The 14,066-nt window shown below is 42.2% G+C and overlaps 1 protein-coding gene across 6 annotated transcripts in view; it reads left to right on the top strand.

Moving 5' to 3' along the window:
• Positions 1 to 6,663: 6,663 nt before the first annotated feature.
• Positions 6,664 to 14,066, top strand: part of MED14 (mediator complex subunit 14) — a 73,935-nt gene continuing 66,532 nt past the window's right edge. For 2 of the 6 annotated variants that reach the window (XM_019943544.3, XM_019943545.3), the window contains exons 1-2: positions 6,673 to 7,232; positions 12,019 to 12,045. In XM_019943544.3, the coding sequence (XP_019799103.2) occupies positions 7,021 to 7,232; positions 12,019 to 12,045 (239 nt within the window). In that variant the 5' untranslated portion in view covers positions 6,673 to 7,020. Of the gene's footprint in view, positions 7,233 to 7,373; positions 7,620 to 12,018; positions 12,046 to 14,066 lie in introns of those variants that run through there. The other 4 variants (XM_033850068.2, XM_073798996.1, XM_019943546.3 and 1 more) reach the window with 4 other exon arrangements.

Here is a 14,066-nt window from a genome sequence, read left to right on the forward strand (position 1 = left end):
GTAAAACTGTCACTGTTTGCTGATGACATGATACTATACATAGATAATCCTAAAGATGCCACCAGAAAGTTACTAGAGCTAATCAATGAGTTTGGTAAAGATTCAGGATACAAAATAAATGCACAGAAATCTCTTGCATTCCTATACACTAACAACAAAAGATCAGAAGGAGAAATTAAGGAAACAATCCCATTCACCACTGCAACAAAAAGAATAAAATACCTAGGAATAAGCCTACCTAAGGAGTTTAAAGACCTGTACTCAGAAAACTATAAGACACTGATGAAAGAAATCAAAGATGACACAAACAGATGGAGAGATATACCATGCTCTTGGATTGGAAGAATCAATATTGTGAAAATGACTATACTACCCAAAGCAATCTACAGATTCAATGCAATCCCTATCAAGTTACCAATGGCATTGTTTACAGAACTAGAAAAAAAATCTTAAAATTTGTATGGAGACACAAAAGACCCCAAATTGCCAAAGCAATCTTGAGGAAAAAAAACAGAGCTAGAGAAATCAGACTCCCTGACTTCAGACTATACTACAAAGCTACAGTAATCAAGGCAATATGGTACTGGCAGAAAAACAGAAATATAGATCAATGGAACAGGATAGAAAGCCCAGAGATAAACACACACACACCTATGGTCAACTAAACTATGACAAAGGAGACAAGGATATACAATGGAGAAAAGACAGTCACTTCAATAAGTGGTGCTGGGAAATCTGGACAGCTACATATAAAAGAATGAAATTAGAACACTCCCTAACACCATACACAAAAATAAGCTCAAAATGGATTAAAGACATAAATGTAAGACCAGACACTATAAAACCCTTAGAGGAAAACATAGGAAGAACACTCTTTGACATAAATCACAGCAAGCTCTTTTTTGACCCACCTCCTACAGTAACGGAAATAAAAACAAAAATATGCAAATGGGACCTAATGAAACTTAAAAGCTTTTGCACAGCAAAGGAAGCTATAAACAAGAAGAAAAGACAACCCTCAGAATGGGAGAAAATATTTGCAAATGAATCAGTGAACAAAGGATTAATCTCCAAAATATATAAACAACTCATGCAGCTCAATATTAAAAAAACAAACAACCCAATCAAAGAATGGGCAGAAGACCTAAATAGACATTTCTCCAAAGAAGACATACAGATGGCCAAGAGGCACATGAAAAGCTGCTCAACATCACTAATTATTAGAGAAATGAAAATCAAAACTACAATGAGGTACCACCTCACACCAGTTAGAATGGGCATCATCAGAAAATCTACAAACAACAAATGCTGGAGAGGGTGTGGAGAAAAGGGAACCCACTTGCACTGTTGTTGGGAATGTAAATTGACACAGCCACTATAGTGAACTGTATGGAGGTTCCTTAAAAAACTAGAAATAGAACTACCATATGACCCAGCAATATCACTACTGGGCATACACCCAGAGAAAACCATAATTCAAAAAGACACATGCACCCCAATGTTCATTGCAGCACTATTTACAATAGCCAGGTCACGGAAGCAACCTAAGTGCCGTCGACAGATGAATGGATAAAGAAGATGTGGTTCATATATACAATGGAATATTACTCAGCTATAAAAAGGATGAAATTGGGTCATTTGTAGAGACGTGGATGGACCTAGAGACTGTCATACAGAGTAAAGTAAGTCAGAAAGAGAAAAACAAATATCCTATATTAATGCATATATGTGGAACCTAGAAAAATGGTACAGATGAACCAGTTTGCAGGGCAGAAACAGAGACACAGATGTAGAGAACAAACGTATGGACACCAAGGGGGTAACGTGCCGGGGGGGGGACGGGTGGTGGTGGTGGGATGAATTGGGAGACTGTGATTGACATATATACTCTAATATGTATAAAATAGATAACTAATAAGGACCTGCTGTATAAAAAAATTAAATAAAATTCAAAAAAATGTCAGTTTTCAATAAGTTTTAAGAAAACACAAATGAATATATCTATGAAACAAAAACAGACTCACATATATAGAGAACAGACTTGTGGTTGTGGTGTGGGGGACATGGGGGAGGGAGGGTTTGGGAGTTTGGGATTAGCAGATGCAAACTATTATATATAGGATGAATAAACACCAAGGCCCTACTGTATAGTACAGGGAACTATATTCAATATCCTGTGATAAACCATAATGGAAAAGAATATGAAAAAGAATATATGTGTGGGCTTCCCTGGTGGCGCAGTGGTTGAGAGTCTGCCTGCCGATGCAGGGGACACGGGTTCGTGTCCCGGTCCGGGAAGATCCCACATGCCGTGGAGCGGCTGGGCCCGTGAGCCATGGCCGCTTAGCCTGCGCGTCCGGAGCCTGTGCTCCGCAACGGGAGAGACCACAACAGTGAGAGGCCCGCGTACCGAAAAAAAAAAAAAAAAAAGAATATATGTGTGTATAACTGAGTCACTTTGTTGTATGGCAGAAATTGAACACAACATTGTAAATCAACTATATTTCAGTAAAATTAAAGAAAGAATAAACATCATTTAGTTTTCATAATCATCCTTTGAGGTAAATACTATTATTACAGATGAGCAAACTGAGAAACCCAGAGAAATGAAGTAACTTCCTGGAAAGCATTAAGATCATAAGTGGTTGAGCTAGGATCTTTTTCTAAGTGGTCTGATTTCAGATGTTGTGCTCTAAGAAAAAAAGACTACCTTAATATTGTGGTAAAAACAATGTTATTTGTTCACCAAACCATTTCATTTTCTTCCTAGGCACACAGGAAGACTATACTTCCCAGCTCCCTGGCCTTTTAAACAAGCCATGTGGCTAATTCTGGCTGATGGAATGTGGGTGGATATATAAAAAAAAAAAAATCTCCAGGTTAGAGCGATGGCTTCCCAAGATGAAAAGAGACTGTATCTGTAGGTTATTACTTACAGGAGAGCCTCTCCATCAGGTACATCTTTACTGAACTTTGTGAGCACAAGAAATGAACCCTTTCTGTGCTAAGTTACTGAGATTTGGTGGGGTATTCGTTATGGCAGCTTGTGTAAATAATACTAATAGAAAATTTAAAAATTTAAAAATTATGAAATATTTCAAAAGTATTGAAAAGTGCAGAATATATTAACAATCATATCTCTATCCCCAGATTTAACATATATTAATATTGTCACATTTCCTTCAGGTTGTTCTTCAAGAAACCCATTAGATATAACTAATAGCTAATAACCAATAAAAAGCATCACCTCATCCCTAACCATTCCTTAGAAGTAACTACTATCCTGAAGGTGGTGTCTATTATCCTCATTTACATTTTTTACTTTGTCTACGATATATTAAATTATAGAGTATTTTGTGTGCTTTAAAAATAGGAATGGTATCAAAAAGATGGGGTTTTTTTCATTCCATATTGTTTTTGAGGTGTCTCCATGTTGGTACATGTAGGTCTAATTTATTCAATTACAGAGGTATGTAGAAATACAGTAATTTATGTATCCATTCTCCTACTGAGAGACAGTTGAGATTCTTCTTATTTTTTTGTTTCTACAAACAACGTTGCGATGAACTTCCTTGTACCTGCCTAGTATCATAGAGTCAGGAGAGGCCTCTCTGAGGATTTTCTCATTTAAGCTGATACTGGAAGGATGAGAAGCCAGCCACGTGAAGAGCTGGGATACCAGTGTTTCAGGTATCTGGAACAGTAGACAAGCCCTAACACCTTAGGGAATGGCATGTACTTGATCCAGTGAAGTTACAGTGAAGTGAATGAAGGAAAGAGTGGCAGGAGATGGAGGTGGAGAAGCAGGCAAGGACCACTGTGTTAATGGCTTTAGAGACCACACTAAGAAGTTTGGGTTTTCTTCTATATGCAAAGCCATCCAAGTGTTCTCATTTTTTCTAGGTTGGTCAGACCATACTCACAGTGAGTTCCTTCCCTCAACTTCACTATGAAAGGAGCATCTCTTAAATGAAAGCAGTTACTGCTTTTGCTCTCCATTTTGGAGGAATTGATTGTAATATCATAAAAAAAAGAAAGAAAAAATACTTTTCATTTCCTTTCCCAGACTTTTGTGTCTGAGGGGCAGCTGTATGTTTCAAAAGGAAACTACATTTGACCCTTGAACAACATGGGTTTGAAGTGCATGGGTCCACTTATATGCAGATTTTTTTTTTTCAGTAAATGTTACTACATGATCCGAGGTTGGTTGAAAATCGCAGAACAGCAGATAAGGAGAAATTCCAGTTAGGGAGGGCCAACTATAAATTATACATGGATTTTTGACAGCAAGGAGGGTCTGTGTCCCTAACCCCCAAGTTGTTCAAGGGTCAACTGTATATGTATCAAATTTTCAATGTTCCATCAAAAGGGCTTATAAGGAAATGTTCTTTTTCCCCCATATTTTGCAGTCAAATTGTTCCTCATTAAAATCAGATTGACTTCATGAAAGATCTAAAGTGTTAGGTTGATTTAGGAGCTGAGGAAATATGCTGCTAGTTCTGAAATTATCTCAGGTGTGATAGAATCTGGTGATGACCAAATAGAGCAACAATTGAAGAGTGGGAATGAAAAATTAGGTATTTATGCTACAGTGCCAAACATTGTACTGTAGGCTTTAAAATGATAAATTACACTATTTCCAAAAGTTTGGGTATGAGCCATTCCTTTAGAAACTCAGCCAAACATGCTAACATTTCCTCTCCTTCCTTATTCATTTTTTCGATTAGCAGTTCCTATATTTGCTTAATTGTCTGTACTATCAGGTTGGGAGGTGCGCTATAACTTTCAGTTTTCATTTAAATTACCTCCCGATCTCCAACAATTCAAGCACATCAAGTCTCACAGTTCTATTCTTGTATTTTCACCCTATTTTCCATTAGAATATCGTTTTTAATAACCAGTACTTTTCAATTTTTAAAGATACGTATTCAGACTCACAGAAATTTCATTAATATCTAACCCGATGGATGCCGGTGAAAATTCCTCTTTTCTAAAACAACCCCCATCCACCCATTACTTTTTTTTATTTGCAAATTGGTTGTAATTTCTCTAGGTAGAATCTTACTGCCAAATAGAATGAATACCAAGAGGCATGGTGTATAACTGTGTTTAATAAATGCAATAAGGCAGAGTTAAAATCCCATCAACATCACACAGAATCAGAATGTGAGTATTAGAAAAGACCTTAAGGACCATCTTGTACATCTTGTGTGTATGTGACCATCACGGCGTTTTAAGTGAAGTCAATAGTTTTCAGAAGAGGAAAAAGAACCTTCAGTAAAACAAATCAAAACAACTGCAAAAAAAGAGGTAACATTCTAACTAACTTAGAAACAATGTGTTTGTTTCCTGAGGTAGCAGCATAGGGATGAATCTTAGGGAGGTTATCTGCCCTCCAGCAACTGTACCTGTGTGTGTGGGGGTGGGAGTGTAAGTAATCTAATGTCTTTTGCTGAGTACTATGATGGTATTGTTTGTGTAAATGTGCTTTAGGATCACAAAAGAGGGAGCAAGTGATTAATTACACTCCAAAAGTTACACCCTCAAAAGACAGGTGAATGGTCTTCAAGAACGACTAAGAATTACACAAGTGGACAAGAATGAGAGTATTTTAACCTTAGGGAACAGCATGTGCATCTCTTACACCTAAGAGTTACAGATAAGAATCTGCAAATAGATGTTTGAAAAGGGTCGCAGCAATTGACGCTTTTAAACGGTTGCACATTAAAATCACTTAGGAAGCTTTTAAAAATCCTGAAGCCCAGACCAATTAAAGTCGAATGTATTGGGGGTGGGGGTGGCATAAATATTTTTTAAAGCCACCCACCCCTCCACCGCCCAAGATTCCAACGTGCAGGCAAGGTTGAGAATCGCCGCTTTAACGCAGGAAGCAAAATTATTAAACGTGAATTATGAGGGGAGAAAAAGTGGCAGTAGGGCACAGAAGATGAACTGAAAGTCCTTGGAAGGCAGGGCGGCTACTTCAAGGGCAGGGACAAGAACCAAGTGGGAGAATCAGCGGTAGAGGATTTAAGGGCTGTTTCCGTGGTAGAACTGCCAGGATTTGGGGGTCGGTAAAGAACTCAGCATATACTCAACTCCGTTAAAGTGAGGTTATTCTGCCAGTGGCCCTGCTCCTACCCCTAATCAGATTTTCTCGAATCTTTTCCCACAGTTTAAAAAAAAAAATGACGGAAACGTCTTCTATCCCACGAAAGGCGCATGGGCAGACTGTGGGCGGGGCAAAGATCTGAGAAGTCAGAAGCACGCAGCCGCAACAATTTGCGAGTCCAGAACCACAAGTCACAAACATCTGGGATGGGGTGGCCTCCCGATCGTGTTGCACCCACCTGGGGAGCGTTGATCGACACCTCAGCGCAAATTGGAGGCTTTTAAATCCCAGAGGGCGGAGAGGGCAAGGGCGCGGCAACTGCTGACGTTCGCACCGGCCCCGCCCTCACATCCACTTCCGGGGGCGCCCGGCCCCCGCTTCCGCTTTTCCCGCCAGCGCGCCGGCCCCGCCCCACTCCCACGCGCCCCCCAGCGTCCGCGCGCCCAACAGCAGGGAGAAAAGGCACAGGTTGCTGTCGGAAGTTCCCCTTTGGCTCCCTTTCAGTACTGCCTAACAACTTCCGCTTTGGGCAGTCAACAACATGGATGCTGCGGCTGCCTGGCGGAGCTGCATCTGATCGGTTGCGGGAGCGCAGCTTTTCTGCGGCGCCCGCCCCGCTTCCCCGCCCTCCCTCCTCCCCCCTGCCCCCTCCCCCCCCGCCCCTTACTCCAGTCCCTGGAGCCGGCGGGCTTGTCGCTACATGGGGGCGGGCCTCCGCGGCCGGCGCACGGCTTCCTGTTCAGAGGCGGCCTGGCGGTAGTAAGCGGCGGCGGCGGCGGCGGCGGCGGCGGCGGCGGCGGCGGCGGCGACTCCGCCCGCGCCCACATCGGCGCGGTGACCGAGCGCCCGGGAGGGAGACTCGAGGTCCGCATCTTGTGCCGCTGCGCCAAGCCCGGTTCTGCGCCGCGATGGCCCCAGTGCAGCTGGAGAACCAGCTGGTCCCGCCCGGAGGCGGCGGAGGGGGCAGCAGCGGCCCCGCGTCAGCCCCGGCGCCTCCTCCTCCGGGAGCCGCCGTGGCGGCGGCCGCTGCGGCGGCGGCTAGCCCTGGCTACCGGCTAAGCACCCTCATCGAATTTCTGCTGCACCGGGCCTACTCGGAGCTCATGGTGCTGACTGATCTGTAAGTGCCGCGAAATCCACGCCTGCTCCCCAGCCCCCCCTTCCCGCCCAGCCGGCTGAGAGGTTCGCACCTCCTTCTCCCCAAAAGGCTGCTGCTTTCTCCTCTTTGCTGGACTGCTTAGTCTAGAATTTTTGAACTCTTGGGGCCCAGCGGAGGTGGAGGAGAAGCTTTGCGTTTGGGGTCTTTCTGGAGATGAAGCAGCCGAGACTTGTGAATTATGCACGTTGTTAGACTCCCTGAAAAGCCAGTCCTTGGAATTTTTGCTCGATTTGCCAGCTGAACCCTATTGATTTCTTGGTTGGAAGCTTTCTAGCCCAGACCCCAAGATTACGGTTTAGGAATACATACTATTCGAGTTACAAAAAAAACCCCCCAAAAAACCCAAAGGTGAGAAATTGTTTTACAGCTTCTTACGGTACATTTTAAATGTGGGTTGTAATTACTCCTGACAAAGTTTGAACTCAGGAGATGTATTGTGTATAAAATAATGTGAAATTTTGGATTCCAAGTTTGTTTGTTTTTCTGGAACGTTTGGGACTGAAGTCTTCACGCATTTAGTGTAAGATTGTTTTGTAACTAGCCTGCTGTTATTGTCTCTTGGGGTATGAACGGAGTTTGTAAATCACCAAGTTACCGGGTGAAATGCCTTGCGACATGATTAGGGTGTTAATCTCTTCAGAATAGGATCGGAATACACTGTAAAGATTTTCACGTGTGTGAAGAAACTAAAATTTAGGGGTATATATACTTGAATTGCTGTTTTACACTTTTAAATTCATGTTCAGAAAAAGTAAGAGTTACTAGTTTTCATCTAGATTCGTTTTTATCTTTTATCTATTGGTAGGCTCCAGATCAGTGTATTCAGTTGAAATACACGAGTATGTAGGTATTAGGCTGTGCAGTGTCACAGTACTTTGTTGCTAGAGACTGTTAAAATATTTTTTTTTTGCAGATGACTTAAAGAATTAGAATAGGCTCCACTTATTCCTGTAAAACATCATTCTGAGAATTTTGATACACTGTACTTTACAGAAAGAAGCCTCCCCCCCCGCGCCCGTGTAATGAGAAACTTAAATAGCTGTCATGAGGGATTATTGTGGTAATATACTTCTCTGCACCATTAGTTGTTGGATTTCATAAGAATTTGAGTATCCATGAGAAGATATCATGTACCCGTCCTATGTAGAGCTATGGGAAACTGTTGAAAACTGCCGCCGTCAGTGTTTGTGTAATTTGTATAATTTGTTTCTCCATAGGGCATTTGTAGCACTTCTTTGAATTGTGTTGTTGTTACTGTTTCAGGACTTAGTTATGAAAAGAAACTTTTTTTTTTTTTTTTTGCTGTACGCGGGCCTCTCGCTGCTGTGGCCTCTCCCGTTGCGGAGCACAGGCTCCAGACGCGCAGGCTCAGTGGCCAGCCATGGCTCACGGGCCCAGCCACTCCGCGGCATGTGGGATCTTCCCGGACCGGGCACGAACCCGTGTCCCCTGCATCGGCAGGCGGACTCTCAACCACTGCGCCACCAGGGAAGCCCGAAAAGAAACATTTTATTGCTGTAGAATAAGTATATAGTTTTATACTTCATCCTGCACCCTTTATAGGTTGATGATTCCCATACTTATTTCTCCAGCACAGGCGCCTCCACTGAGCTGCAGACTCTGTATCCAGGTGCCTACGCTTAAGTACCTAATGGGCAAGTTCTGGACCAAGTCCAGAACCAAACTGCTGATTCCATTCGATGCCCCCAAAACTTTCCTATCTCACTAAATAGTACCTCCATTCTTCCTTTTGATGCTTTTAGGCCAGAAATTTTGGAGTAATTCTTGGCTCCTCTTTCTTCCAATCCCACACTCAGTACATTAGCAAGTCTTGTCATCTCTGACTTCAGAATCTGACCACTTTTCAACGTTTCCATCAAGTGTTAATCCTTTGCTCGTGTTACTGCAGTAGTCTGCTAACTGGGGCCTCTGCTGCTACCCTTGCCCCTCTACGGTTTTTCCTCCATAAAATAGCCAGGATGATCCTTTTTTTTTGTTTTTTGCGGTACGCGGGCCTCTCACTGTTGTGGCCTCTCGCGTTGCGGAGCACAGGCTCCGGACGCGCAGGCTCAGCGGCCATGGCTCACGGGCCCAGCCGCTCCGCGGCATGTGGGATCTTCCCGGACCGGGGCACGAACCCGCGTCCCCTGCATCGGCAGCCGGACTCTCAACCCCTGCGCCATCAGGGAAGCCCCAGGATGATCCTTTTAAAACTTATTTGCTCACAACTTTCCCGTGGTTCCCCATCTCACTTAGAGTAAAAACTTTTTATAGTCACCTATATAGAGAGTGACCATAAAATTTATGGTCCAAGTCAGGACACTTTTGAGCATGAAAGGTGGTGCTATTAATAGCAATGGCAGAACGACAGGCATAAACCGGGACTATCTTGAGCAAACCAAGACTGTGGTCTACCTTTAATATCCTACATGATGTGTCTTCTCTCCCTTACCTCTTTAACTTCATTTCTAATACTCTCCTTGCTTCTTCTGTTTCAGTCACGCTATTCTTATTGATCTTTCTTGATAGGGTCAGGCACACTCCACCTGCGAGCCTTTGCTCTTCTCGCAGAAATCTGTGTGGCTTGCTTTCACGTTTCCTTTAGGTCTTTGTTCAGATGTAACTTATCAGAAAGACTTTTTGGTGATCACCCATGAGAAGTACTCTGCCCCTTCAACCTATCCTTCTTACTCACTGCTTTGTTTTTCTGCAGCACTTACTGTTTGTCGTCTGTCTCCTCCTCACTGGAAGTTCTATGAGGACAGGGATTTTGAGTTGTTTGCTACCTCCCCCAGGGCTTAGAACAATAACTGTTCTAAGTCAGGGCACCTGTCATTGTAGACCTGGGGAATTTAAGGGGAAAATTCACTGTTGCTCTTGATACATAGGTATATAAAATAACTTTTTTCTCTTTTGATTTGTGGTAACCAAAATTGGTTTAGGAATATACCTTGGAAGTTCCTAAATCATGTATTTTTCCTTGTTCCAGGTAAAAACTGCCAGGATTAATGTATTAATATAAAACCAGTGTTCAAGGTATACTTTGAGTCTTATTTCTGCCACATTTGATGCTTGTCTGTGGACTATTGAAAGTAAAAAAGGTGGTTTGTTTTTGGCCCCAGATTTCTATTTTTTTTCCTTTTGCTTGTTCATTTCCTCCCCCGACTCATGTAATACATGCTTTCATTTTAGAGTTTACATTCTGCTGTGATTTTTTAGAGACGTAGGTTCTTCCTTTTAAAAACCTCTTTTAATTAAAATCAGAAAATGCTAGGATCTCAGTCATGTAAACTTGTCTTAAAACGCTTTGGTGTAAACAAGGTTTCTGTGACTTCCTCCAAAGATTCGCCCTTTAGGGTTGGTTTTTGCCCCAAGTGGTGGATTTGTCATCCATAAAGGAATTTTAAATAGATTAGGAGGAATTGGGGGGGGGAGGGATGTAGGCAGCAAAGCCTGTCCTTTGTCCCTGAAATGACACCACCTCTGGCAAGAGATGATCCTTTTAGGGTCTCGGGGGGGGGGGGGGGGGGGGGGGGGCGGCGGCTAGAACAATGATTCCTATTCTTTCTACCCCCAAAGGCTCTACTCTTCTGTTTTTCTCCCTCTCTCACATACAAGTATCCATGGTTCTCATTCTCTCCCTCTCTTGAGGACAGGGGAGTCTTCTCAAGGAGTGTTTTCCGGATCTTTCACAGGTATAGGAACTTCCCAGTAGCTGCTTTTACTTGCAGTCTTATAATAAGGCCTTAATTTTTGCTTCATCCTCTGATCTGCTGGCCCTTCTAGCTCCTATCTAGTTTCTTGTATCACTTGGATCATAACTTGAGCTTCCATCCCATTGTCTACCCGGAGAATTGTAGGTAACTCTAAGTCAGAGCTCATTTTAATAGTTTCCCTTCCTTGTACCTCGAATCTCTGGCGGTGGTTTTCGTTTTTCTGCACTTGTGGCGTGTCGGGGGGAAGAGGGTCTAAGCGGTTCAGTGTGTTTTCTTCAAGAGCCTATCAGATGTAGGGGAGGCTTTAGAGTTCAGGCTGTTGAATCTTGGACCATAGGATAGAGGTTTACAGAATGTGGTGATTCAGGAAGCAAATCAGGATGTTTCTAAGCATCGGTGGATGTGAGAGTGTTAAATGGTATAATTTCAGGGAAAAGGGTGACATTGGTTGCTGGCTTTTGTACTGGACAACTAGCAAAAAAGAGATCAAAACCTCACTGGAGTTGTTTAAAAGTAATCATTTGCATCTAACCAAGCAACATCATAATTACTGTACATCCCTTGGCTGACGCTGGCCCTTTTGTGTGCCTAGCTTCTAGTTTTGCCCACCATAACAAAACATGGAGGGATTAGTGCTTGGAAGCAAGGTTCCATTGAATATGGGGAGGCTGGCAACTAAGTAGTACCTTGCAACCGTGATCATTTTGGTCTTAAAAGAATATTTTCTCTGACTCTCTATGATGTAGTGTGCTAAGGTAAGACTTGGTCTTTTTAAATGTTTGAGGTTCATGCAGTATCTTTTGAAGCACTTTGAATGGAGAGAAATGTTCCTTTGTTAGTTTTTCCTTTGTAGCTATATTGCCGGAAACTCATAAAATAAAAAAGAGTAGGGAGCCACACAAGCCTGTAGTGTCTATTCATCCAGTTTTTCTGAAATACTAAGGTATTTAATAAGTCAAAGTAAAGACCATTATCATATTTTAATGAAGGTGTGCATGTATTTAGTCAGTTTCTTTTTTTTTTCTTCTTAGACTGCCAAGGAAATCTGATGTGGAAAGGTGAGTATGAAAAAAACCTTAAATCTGTGTCTGTGTTGATATATCTATGAGTATGTGTGTGTGTGAGTGAGAGAGAAAGTGGCGGGGCGGGGAGGTATGTGTAGGTATGGGTGGTAGAGCTGTGGACCAGGAACATAGGCGCAGAGAGCCTAGGGTGACTTCACACCATTTGTTTAAGGAGCCCTGGGAAATACAATTTCCTCATCCTTGACAATTCTTGGTATGAGGCCAGCTCTGGACCTTCTCTTCTAGAAATCTTTATTGAATCACTGACCAGGTCAAGTGCCTGAGGGGGTAGGAAGATGTAGAAAATCAGAACTAAATGGAGAAAGCTGAGGAAGAGACTGACTTTAGAAAGTTTGCTGCTAATTTATCATTTGCTGCAGTGATGCTATTAGAGATCTATAGAGAGTGGACATTTGTCTACTGCTATTGCTGTTTTATAGTTAAGAGAATTTTGATTCAGTTGGAGTTTGGGGCTTAAGACATTTCTAAATGCTAGTATGTTTCCATAGTCCAAAGGAACAAGATAAATTAAGCTTTCAAAGAAATTAGGTGAGGGAGATTTAAACTGTGGCTACAGTATAGGCTACGTGACTCTATATTTGGAACTACTTATGCTCCTTGGTTGATCTTTTTATTAAATACCAAGTCACTAGGGCGGACTTGAGCATTTATTAGTGACTACGCTCCACTCCCTACCCCCAGTGACCTTTCTGAGAGAGTTAGACATAGATCGAAAAGATAGAAGTGGAAGAGACAATTGAAGCATACCTGTATTATGGTTTGGCTGGTCCGTTTTTAAGGAAGGAAATGAAAATCAGGATTTGAACAAAAATAAACAGATGGGACCTAATGAAACTTAAAAGCTTTTGCACAGCAAAGGAAACCATAAACAAGACGAAAAGACAACCCTCAGAATGGGAGAAAATATTTGCAAATGAAGCGGCTGGCAAAGGATTAATCTCCAAAATTTACAAGCAGCTCATGCAGCTCAATATCAAAAAACAAACAACCCAATCAAAAAATGGGCAGAAGACCTAAATAGACATTTCTCCAAAGAAAATATACAGATTGCCAACAAACACATGAAAGAATGCTCAACATCATTAAATCATTAGAGAAATGCAAATCAGAACTACAATGAGGTATCACCTCACACCAGTCAGAATGGCCATCATCAAAAAATCTAAAAACAATAAATGCTGGAGAGGGTGTGGAGAAAAGGGAACCCTCTTGCACTGTTGTTGGGAATGTAAATTGATACAACCACTATGGAGAACAGTATGGAGGTTCCTTAAAAAACTAAAAATAGAACTACCATACGACCCAGCAATCCCACTACTGGGCATATACCCTGAGAAAACCATCATTCAAAAAGAGTCATGTACCACAATGTTCATTGCAGCTCTATTTACAATAGCCAGGACACGGAAGCAACCTAAGTGTCCGTCAACAGATGAATAGATAAACAAGATGTGGTACATATATACAATGGAATATTACTCAGCCATGAAAAGAAACGAAATTGAGTTATTTGTAGTGAGGTGGATGGACCTAGAGTCTGTCATACAGAGTGAAGTAAGAAAGAGAAAAACAAATACCGTATGCTAACACATATATATGGAATCTAAAAAAAAAAAAAAAAAGGTTCTGAAGGACCTAGGGGCAGGACAGGAGTAAAGACGCAGACTTAGAGAATGGACTTGAGGCCAAGGGGAGGGGGAAGGTTAAGCTGGGACGAAGTGAGAGAGTGGCATGGACATATATACACTACCAAATGTAAAATAGATAGCTAGTGGGAAGCAGCCAGGGAGATCAGCTCGGTGCTTTGTGACCACCTAGAGGGATGGGATAGGGAGGGTGGGAGACGCAAGAGGGAAGAGATATGGGGATATATGTGTATATATAGCTGGTTCGCTTTGTTATAAAGCAGAAAGTAACACACCATTGTAAAGCAATTATACTCCAATAAAGATGTTAAAAAAATATATTTGACACCAGCCAAAAGTAAATAAAAT

Source organism: Tursiops truncatus, chromosome X (genome assembly GCF_011762595.2).
Source record: "Tursiops truncatus isolate mTurTru1 chromosome X, mTurTru1.mat.Y, whole genome shotgun sequence".
Classification (NCBI taxonomy): Eukaryota; Metazoa; Chordata; class Mammalia; order Artiodactyla; family Delphinidae; genus Tursiops; species Tursiops truncatus.